The sequence below is a fragment of the Varanus komodoensis genome, unplaced genomic scaffold, assembly GCF_004798865.1.
Source record: "Varanus komodoensis strain SLA01 unplaced genomic scaffold, ASM479886v1 scaffold1, whole genome shotgun sequence".
Taxonomy (NCBI): Eukaryota; Metazoa; Chordata; class Lepidosauria; order Squamata; family Varanidae; genus Varanus; species Varanus komodoensis.
The window spans coordinates 55,406,398-55,416,643 of NW_025335268.1; the positions used below are offsets into that span (position 1 = coordinate 55,406,398).

Consider the following 10,246-nt stretch of genomic DNA (forward strand, 5'->3'; position numbering starts at 1 on the left):
ACTTCATTTTCTTTGTACTTTTCTACATTCAGTTCCCCCTGCACCCAATTTCAATGAATGAGAAATCATAGATTTTTTTTTAAAAAGCTGGCAAGAATACCCCAGACTTCATTGGCAATTTTCACCAAAATTTGCAGGAAGTACTGTGGATGGTGAAGTGAAAAGCCACCTGTCCTTATTTGTAAAATGATTTTTGATTTTCCAGAAATCAATGTGTATTCAGTTGAAAATCCAACAAAACTTCTTAGGAAGCGAAGCTATGTTTTGTGTGTTTGTGCACTCATTCTCAGAGTTCTGCATTACCCTTCACCCACAAAAATAACTGTGCATACACATCTCTGTAGCAATTTGTTCTCCTGAATTTCTGCCTATCGCTCTGGAAAATTTGCAGCCTGGAATACTGGCCTTCAAAATGCCATTTAAAGCAGGGATGTTTGAAGTGTTCTGCTGTGCTGCAGGCAATCAGAATCAGAATCTCTAGAACATGTAGACTGACTCCTAGTGTCTGTGCCAGTCCTAAACCTCCAAAATGCTTACATAAAAGAATGGCCTAGATTCAAAGTTTCTACCATCCCAGTGAAAGAAGCAAAGAAACCCTACGAGGGTTAAGGGGAATTTCATGAACATAATTTGGGGAGCTATAACCATTCTTATTTGGTACAAAATGTGACTTTTACTACATTAACCTAAAATTAAACGTAACACCTATAGGATGGATTTAACGTTTTGTTCCAAAATGTGGGGCAGTTTGTGCAGTCACCATGCACAAAGGCAACCTCATTTAACCTGCTACTGTGCAGATGCTTTGGACTTCTACTCCCTAGTCAACATGGTCAAGGGTCAAGAAACCTGGGAACTGTAGTTCAAGGCATCAGGAGTACATCAGGCTGAGTAAGGTGGTACTGAAAAGAGCAAGTTAAAAGAATGGCATTGCATAGCATTCCACAAATAACATTTATTGAACCATCTAGATCAAATTTAGGCAAACCTTTTGGGCTGTAGGCACTTTTGGCAATCTGAGACACTGTCCAGGGTAGCATCACAAAATGGCTACAATGGAATGCTTTTTCAAAGTATGAAAATGTGTTCATTGAAAACAAGTAGGAAGGGTAGGGCAGATTGATGGCTGCTAGAAAAGGTGTTTGGGGATGGATCGGTTCCTGTGAGAACATGTTGTCCATCTCTGAACAAGATATTCACAAAGCACTGACTTTATACTCTTTCAGGAGAATTCATTCTAGTAGCCTTCCAAAGCCACTGGCCAGTTTAAGTGCCCTGTTGGCCAAACCTCCTTCACTAGGCAGACAATCCTTGCCTGTTTAGAGAAACATCGAGGGCATACTGAATATGACAGCACTTTTTCTGTCTACACAGATAGAATCATCTTATTTAACTACCCAGACACATTTGTTTAAAAAACTAAGTATTTAAGTCACTTATTGTACACAATCTTCATTTATAATTTAAAAACATAGTTGGAAAACTAAAAATATGCTTGATCTGCAAAATCCTCAGAAGTAATATTTCACAGAAATGTACTGTAATCTTTGATGGCAAATTGAGTATTGAGACAATAACCTATGCTGAAATCAATTACTTAATTGACATTGGGCCAATAACACCAAGACTGTACGTCTCCTTGAACATACTAAGTAGCATTTGCATTGAAATAATTTAAGCTAGTTTTTGAGTAAATACACTTGGAAATGGGAAACAAAATCCACAACCTAACTACATTTAATCAGAAGACTTGCCTCTATATATGCAAGCCTTGGATTACAACCAAGTATCACATAATCCACCTTGAACACTCTTTCCTTTGTGAAAAAGCAGCATATAAATAGATCTCTAATCCAACTTCATTTGTTCTAATCCCCAATTGTTTAAAAATGGGGATGATGAGTTCATAAGACTTAGCAAGCCCCTTAGAAGTGAAGCACTATTAAATGAATAGGAACATTTCAAGGTGCAGTTTCAACTACAACTTTATCATTTTGTGCAAGTACTGTATAAATTCTGGTCTGTTTAAGCTATTCAACAGAAACTGTTTCTGAACTTCAGTTAATTTCATGGAACACTACTCAACTTCCAACTATTTTCTCTCCCACTGTACATTAATCTATATTGATGATGATCTAGTTATCTTAACTCTGGGACATCCAGCATTACAAACTAGTCTTATTAAAGGCTCACTTGAGTACTCCAAATCCACACTGGTGTTTCATATTCCAGGAAAATTAACAGCTTTCCAGCACTGAGATGAAGGATCCAACCTCACTAAACACAGGAGTCAGTGTGTAAAAGAGCCCCTCAAAGGTCTCTTCTGTCCAATACCTTGCCTCCTTGTGACCAATCCAATGCATTATTGGCAATAAATACATTGTCTATTTGTGATATTATCTGCATAAACCAGACTTTTTCTAGATTAAATATACACTTAATCTATACAGGACTAAGTAACCTATGCAGTGCAAGTGAGCATCTTTTGGAAGTTTCAAAGAACCTGAGGTTATTTAAAAGACTCAAGAAAATAAGGCTGCAATTTGCACTACAATACAAGAGTTAAAGTACCATTGCATATATTATACAGAAGCAAATCTAGATCTGCCACCAATTATCCAAGGAAAGGAAGCAAGCCAGTGATGAGTGTATTTTATGACGTGTTCTGGGCCTATGGCCTACTACAAAGGAAGAATTCCATTTAAGTCAAACTATGTGCAGAAAATATAAAAGGTCAGGCCGGTTTTATTTTTGTTAATTTAACACACATTTATAATGGGCTAAAGAGTCACAAATCAGAGGTGTACAGCCACATTGTCATTACTAAGGAATAATTATGAATGGAAAGTGTCCAACAGATGGGAGTCCAAAAATGACACTAGTATGGAAGATCTCATTTTACATCCATTTATTTCATCCCATGGCCATTTAAAGCATAATAGTCAATACATTTCTAACACTACAGAGAATACCAGGGTGACCAGAGTATATATACAAGCCAAAAATAAAAAATAAAAAGATGTGGACAGCTGAATAAGAGTATGTATTCAGTATGGAATCCATTGAACTTCATTCAGCTCAGGCTTTGTTCTTTAGGGAACAAGGTGCTAATGTGCCACTCTCTCATAAAATAAGTATAATTGCTTCCAAAGCAAGTTACTGCTGAAAACATAGATGGAAGCAAGTTAAGTGTAACACTAAATTTCACCTATAAAACCTAGGAGCAACACTTCCTTGAATCAATTTCCACCTTCCAACACCATTACTACTCTGTATTTGTTTTTACAAAAGCCTACTGTTTTATTAAGGCATATTTTGCCCTGAGCAATATGGTGGAAATTAGCCCAAAAGTCTAAACAGTTAAAAGGCAAGCACCAAGTGACTTTTTTAAGAGACACATATAGCAATCTTTTTGTTTACTCATCTATAGCTTAGAGTAACTTACAAAAAATATTGCTCAACAATGTGGTAGGAACAAAAAAGTTTACTTTAGCCCAAACTTCCCAAGCTGGTTGCTTAAAGTTAGGCACTGAAAAAGATATTGAGAACTCGCAGGTAAGATTGGACCTTTGCTGTCTTGACACCTGAATTCAGGTGTCCCTGTTTGAAAAATCAGGCTAAGGCCCGAGATATTCCAAACAACCACAGCCAAAGTGTCAAGTCAACTCAAGCTAAGAAACATCCATATAATGTACCATAAAGTGGTCTTCAGGGCTTTTTACTACACACGCATCCATTCTAGCTACAGTCAACTGGTGCAACATTCAGGTTTTCTTAATCCTATTTTTCCCATATCTCCTATTAGCCAATTAAGTTTCCAGAGTGGCACAGGTTGTTAATTTAAAATCTAGTGCACACTTCTATTTAAAAGGCCTTAAAGATCTTTATAGTTACAGCTTTTTGTAGGGCCAGGAGACCATACAATTGATAATTTAGAAATTAAGACTAAGTAGCAAACAAGTGCCTTCTTTATATGAATTTAGACAAAACAGGCAACCTACTAAGCTATCAAGAGTATCCAGAAAAAGAAACACAGCCAAATTCTACATTTTATTCACATTTATTTTTCGCTTTTAGTGTGCTCACAGAAAATTAGAACACCTTAAGCAGGAATTTAATAGCAATTTTGTAAGCAAAGTTACATTCCATCTCTAAGTCAAATTGGTCAAAGCTTCTCCAGTATTTACAAAAAACATGATAGACAAGATGCTACACAAAAACCATTGCATCTGAAATTGGTTTTTTCTTCTTTATTCTCAAAGACAACTGGAAAAAGAAAGCATCATCTGCTGTCATCAAAAACATACCACAGTATAAACAGTAACCATTCCACTTATCACAGCTTGGTTGAGTTTAAAATTGTGTGTGGTGTTGTTTTTTTAAGGTCCAAGATTACTGCAATTTTACAAAAATGGGCAGGGTGGAAAAGTTGCAAACTTAATGTGCTTCTGGATATCAAGATTTGTTTTTATACAATAGTCACAGTTAAAAACACCCTGCTGGTAATACATAATTACACTTTATTAAGGTCATAAACCAGCAATAAACAATAAAGCCTATACAACTTGTATTTCTACTTAATCACTGACTGGTACAGCTAACATGAGATAAGTGAAAGTTCCTATGGTTTAAATGAATTTCCTAAGACTATGATTTTTTTTAAATCTGAGTATTGGAATTTTTCTTCTTCCTTCTTAGTCAAGACTTGTAGTGTTGTAAACCTTATAGAACATCTGCCTCACAAAATACATTGTAATAACTTTCTTTTTAAAAAAAGACTAACCCTTATTTCTTGTGGCACATTTTCTTGGCAAATTATCTGCACCACTAATTCCCCATTGTGACCCCTATCACTTCATTTGCTATCCCTTATTGACCCATCCATCTCCTTCATATATGGGCATGTCCATAGATTGACAGAGAAAAAAAAGTTTACATTTTGAATAAGATGCAAAGTATGCAAAAAACATTAATACTGATGCAAAAAAAGAGGAACGAGGCAGAGGGAGGGATTTAGGCTCTCCTCCGCCAGTTGGAATGGTGGTAACAGAATGATCTGAGATGGGATCTGTGGGTAGAGACAAAAAAGAGAAAGACATCTTTTAAATCAATCCCTGGTTGTAGACAAGTTCTCCAAAACCAGTACCTGGCACCACTCCAAACAAACAAACAGGGGGGAAGAAAAGTTCAATCATCTCAAAATTGCCATCATTTTTTTTTTTTACTCTGCCGACTCAGCTGGTGCAGCTTCTGGACTAGGCTCGGATGGGGCTTCCTGTGTAGGGGCTGCCGCCGCTGCCTCCTCTGCTTTGGGCGCCTCTTGTTCGGCTGAGGGGGCTTCGGCGGTGGCGCTGGAGGCAGGGGCAGCGGGCGCCTCCTCCTGTTTCTCCTCTGGCTTCTGCTCTTCAGCAGCCTTGGGCTCTTCGCCTACAGGCTTCTCTGGCGCAGTCTCTTCCGATTTGGCCTCCTGCGAGCCTCCCGTCTCCTCCTTCGTCTCCTCTGTGCTGCCAGTGGCGGCAGGAGCGGAAGGCGACGCCTCCGGGGCGGCTTTGCTTTCCTCGCCGCTGGCCGGTTCTGCAGGGGCAGCGGCAGCATCATCTTTCCCCCCTTCTCCAGAGGCAGCCGCGCCTTCGGCCTCAGCGCCTTCCCCAGACTCCTTTTTGTTCTTTTTAAAGGAGAAGCCACTGAGCTTAAAGGACTTTTTGAAGGAAAAGCGCTTCTTTTTTTTTTTCGGGGTCTCGTTGCTGGACGAAGGAGTCGCTCCCTCCTCGGTCTTGGAGGAGGACTCCCCCTCGGCAGGGGAGGCTGGCTCTGTGCTCTCCGCTTCCGCCGCCTCCTTCTCCGAGGCGGGCTCAGAAGGGGTCTGCTCTTCCTTCACCGACTCTTCGGCTGGAGCGCTGCCATTCGCCTGGACCTCCTCCTTGCCCGCCTCAGCAGCTGCCGGAGAGGCATCGCCGTTCACCTTCACGTGGCCATTCTCCTGGAAAAAACCAGCTCAGTGTTATTAGAAGAACCGGCTCTCCTGCCATGTACTGAGTGCAACCGATTTCATGTCTGAACCACCATTTGTCTATTTTTTCTTAAAGCCAAGTGCACACACAACCTCCAGCACTCAACACAGGTGCCCATGGCCTGCACAGACACTCTGAAGGGCTCGACACTCTATGGGAGAAGGTTGTGAACATTAAGGCGTGAAGAGAGCCTGGTCATCCTCGACGGCGCACGGCAGCACGTTGCTGCAGCTTTTCCCGCTGCTTTCCCCGAGGACGCGTGACGCCTTGCCCGGCTCGGGAGAAGGCGCGCGACACGCAACTCGCAGGCCCAGGCCCCTCCCCCCGCCCGCCCCCCATTCCCACGTAGCCCCTCCAAGAGCCGGTGCACGTCGGGATGTCAGCGTTGTCTCAAGACACGTCGCACGGCAGCAGCCCGCGCCTCCCTGGGAACCATGGTTTAAGCCTCCACCACCCGGCAGCGCGGCGAGGCAGCGCCGTTGCAGAGACCGGGGTCCGCCGGTAGAAGGCACTGTGGCTCCACCTTGCAAAACTCGAGGCGTACCGGCGGCGGCGGCGCTGCAACGACGCTGAGGGAGGAGACTAGAAGAGGAGGCGAGCTCGAAGGAAGCTCCGCTCGCGCCGAGGCCAGAAGCAGCTCCGCTGGCCGAACAAAGCTCCTTGCCGTCCCTTTCTTCCCTCCACCACCACCACCTCCTCCTCCTCCTCCTCCCTCGGCAATAACACAAGGCAACAGGCACACGCATTCCTCGCCATTGTTCCCCGAGGCAGAGGCGCTCCCATTCTCCGTCCCGTTCGTGGCATGCATTTTACACGCGCCTCGAGCATTTCTCCGGAGAGAGGCAAGCTGCGGCGAAGAGGCGTGGTGCTACTCCTGCCGCCGGCGCCACCGCGGCCAAGCCCAGATGGCTGAGCGGGCAGAGCGAGGACCCGGGAGACGCGGTGGGGAGCCCGGAGCGCCTGGCAAGCGCCCCAAGGGTCTGCCCCGTGTTCAGCCCCGAAGCCCGTGCATTGCACGACACGCGCGGGCTCCTTCTCACGCAGAAGCCCACCGCTCCCATAGGAGCGGCCCGCCTTTTTTCCGCAAAAAGAACCGATGCGGGGAAGTCTCGTAGCCCAGAGATCACTGTAGCACAAACCGAGGCAGCAAGGCACAGCGCGAAGAATTCAGCAAGCAAGATGGAGAAGACACCCGGCAGCCCCTTCCTCAGTGCATGGACAACTCTCCAGCGCCCCCCACCCCCCAGTACCGCCTGCCGCTTGCTCTCGCCTTATCACCACCGAGCACCACCGTACCCCCCCCACGCGCCAAAGAGGAGAATTGGAGCGGGGAGGGGGGACAGGGAAGGAAAGAGAAGACAGCCTGTTACAGCAGAGGAAGCCATGCAAGAACACACAGTCCAGCCACAGTGCTCGGGCAGCCAAACGGTCTTCCAAAATGCCACCAGTTTGAAGCAAGTTACACTACCAGGAAGTCACCTATCCTACAGCAGGCAAACATCCTTGCCTTTCCATCATACTACAGCTAAAAATTGGTCCTAAAGTATATCCTATTCTCAACACACACAGGCGCGCATACACACACACACACACACACACACACACACTCCTTTTGTGTTTTCGAAACGAGCTGGCCATCAGTTTTTAAAACCATTCATACCTCCTCCCCCCAGCATATACAGGCGAAATAAAACACTACATGCAACTTAGATAAATAATACCCCATTATTCCCCTCGCTTACCTGCCCATTCGCCTTCGAAGGAGATGCAGCCACTGCTTCTCCAGGCTTTTCGGCAGCAGCTTCGCCTTTTGCAGCGTTCTTGGAGAACTGGGCACCCATGCTGGTTTATTCAACAAAGAAACTCAACAGATCCAAAAGAAGGGGAAACAAAGAGCAGTGGGTTCGTGTAAATGCTGGACGACCAGCAGCCTGAAGAGCAGTAGAGCACGCACACGCACACCAAAGCGGGAGGAGGGGGGGAGAGAGAAGAGAACCGATTATTTTTAAATATATACACTCCTGTTTTTTTCCTAAAAAAAAAAAAAAAATAAAGCCGGAGAGATTGGAAAAAGGCAGCAGCAGCAGCACAGGAAGAAAGGATGGGGAAAAGCAAGGAAAAAAGTCGAGCAAAAATATTAGAAGCCCAAGTTTAGCACAAAAAAAGAAGTAATAAAAAATCCCAGATTTGTAGCCGTACTGTAGACAAGGGGAAAATGGAGAAATCTCCCTGGTCGCTAATAAGATGCGGAGTCCAACGCCCAAGTGCACAGATGAATGGGCTTCCCAAGCGCTGACGGCAGCCCCCGCCCGCCTTCGACCAATCACCGCGCCGCCAGACAAAAGAGGGGGCGGAGCCTCCAATTGGAGCGAACAATGGAGCTGCGATTGCAATAATTTGAAATCGGCCTTGGACTGATAATTAATACTCCGAAGAATATAAATAAATTAATGGGATTAAGGCATACACCCTGATTTCTCTTTAAAAAGCAAAATTCAGCGAAGCACGGTGGAGTTTATTGCCCTTTCCTTTTGGTGACGGACGGACAGACGGACGTTGGGGGGGGTGTCCTATTGATTTGCTGTGGTCGTGGCAGCCTCTGTTTGGTGTCTGTCTCCCCCACCTCGGTGAAGCCAGAGACAATGGTTTGACTTGTGTGTGTGTTTCTGATTTCATCTCCTCGCCCCCGCTGTCACCCCCCTCCCCCTCCCCCTTGTTCTTGTAGAAAAATCAACAGATAGGGAGGCTTGGATTTTGGCTTTAATTGGTTGCAATTGTTCAATTGTCCCAATTTGAAAGGTATTTAAACCACGTAGATCGCGTTTCGCTAAACGAGATCACGAGTTGAAAATTATTAGGTCTGTAGGCCAGATGTGAAAAATGCTTAAAGCAGCAGCTGCCGCTGCCATAGCTATGGAAGAAGCGTTCCCTTCCCCCATCAATATTGGCTTGAAATAAAATATTTTGCGAGGAGCCTACGGGTCTAATTAAATTTCGCTGCCTGATTAGCTTTGATTTGTACTCTAAAAAACCTTATTTGCTGAGACTGCAAAGCCTTTTCTTTCTTTCTTTCTTTTTTGAAGATGATGAAGTTAATAGATGAAACTAATGCCGTCGGAATAAACGTTTGTGTGGTTTGAAAAAAGAAGACTTGCATCCATGTGTAACTGATGCTCCCAGCCAAATGGAACTCGAGCCTAATTCGTTTTTACGTGGTGCATGTCGGAGCCATGATGGTCTGTATGAAAATACCAAGGTTCTGAATTTCCAGTGAGGTGGGGAAGGGGGCGTCCCATCTTAAGCAACGTGTAGCCCGATCCTATGAAGAGTGCCTCCCTTAAAATCCATTCGCTTAGACACGCCTAACTGCATAGGATTGTGGCTCTAGGTGGATCCACGGAACGTTGATTTCTTCTCTTCATTTTAAAGGGCTACAATGGAGTGACAAGAAATGTTGCGGAGGTGCAGGGACGGATCTCCGACTCGTTACTTCAGAAACAAGCACGAGATCGTTCGGGGAGCTGCATTTCACGCCTGATCCGGAAAATGAACATCAGAATACGGAATGCTTGGGAGAGAGTAGTGAATAAGGATCCTGCCCATCCTTCATTAATTTCCCCTACGGACTTCATTGTGTGCTGAGCCCAGCTTGGCGCATCTGAGGCCGTTTAAGAACACCCCCTCCCCCCGCCAGCGTTCTAGTATTTTTAGCAAGATGGCACTCAGTCAAGGAATATTTCGTTTTTTGTGGGTAAAATCCAGCACGAGGCGTTTGGCTTTTACATCAAGCCTCTCCCCTCCACACCTCCTCCTCTCTCTTTCCCCGTTCCAATATAGTTCTTTTCTTCATCTTGGGCTACGGGGTCGCATGGAGGAAATCCATGAGTGCCAACCGCGACTTCTTTGTTTTGATCCTTCTCTCTTTTGGAAAAGGGATCGGGGTGGGTGGTGATGATGGTTTCAACACTGCTCCTATTCTGTGCGTTATTCACGCTCCAAGTTATAGCCTCCTAGAGCTGCTGTGGTGAGATTGGCGTTGGATGGGTGTGCATCTCGCCAACAAACGTAGCCGATCGCCCTTTGGGGAAATCGGCCAAGCGGCCGGCAACACAAGTAGATGGAAACCAACCGGCTCGGTGTACATGTGGCACTCCCCAACCGAAACGTAATCTGTGTAATCCATACACGTCCAGGTGCTTGTAAAGGGCGTTTTGGTGCCTGTTGATTTTCTTCAC

The 10,246-nt window shown here is 44.9% G+C and overlaps 1 protein-coding gene across 1 annotated transcript; it reads right to left on the bottom strand.

The window, feature by feature from the left end:
• Positions 1-2,893: 2,893 nt before the first annotated feature.
• Positions 2,894-8,232, bottom strand: MARCKS (myristoylated alanine rich protein kinase C substrate). Its single transcript, XM_044426173.1, has 2 exons — positions 7,754-8,232; positions 2,894-5,980 (listed from the first exon to the last, which is right to left on the bottom strand). The coding sequence occupies exons 1-2, from the start codon at positions 7,850-7,852 to the stop codon at positions 5,222-5,224; spliced, it is 858 nt and encodes a 285-aa protein (XP_044282108.1). The 5' UTR covers positions 7,853-8,232; the 3' UTR covers positions 2,894-5,221.
• Between the last annotated feature and the right edge of the window lie 2,014 nt (positions 8,233-10,246).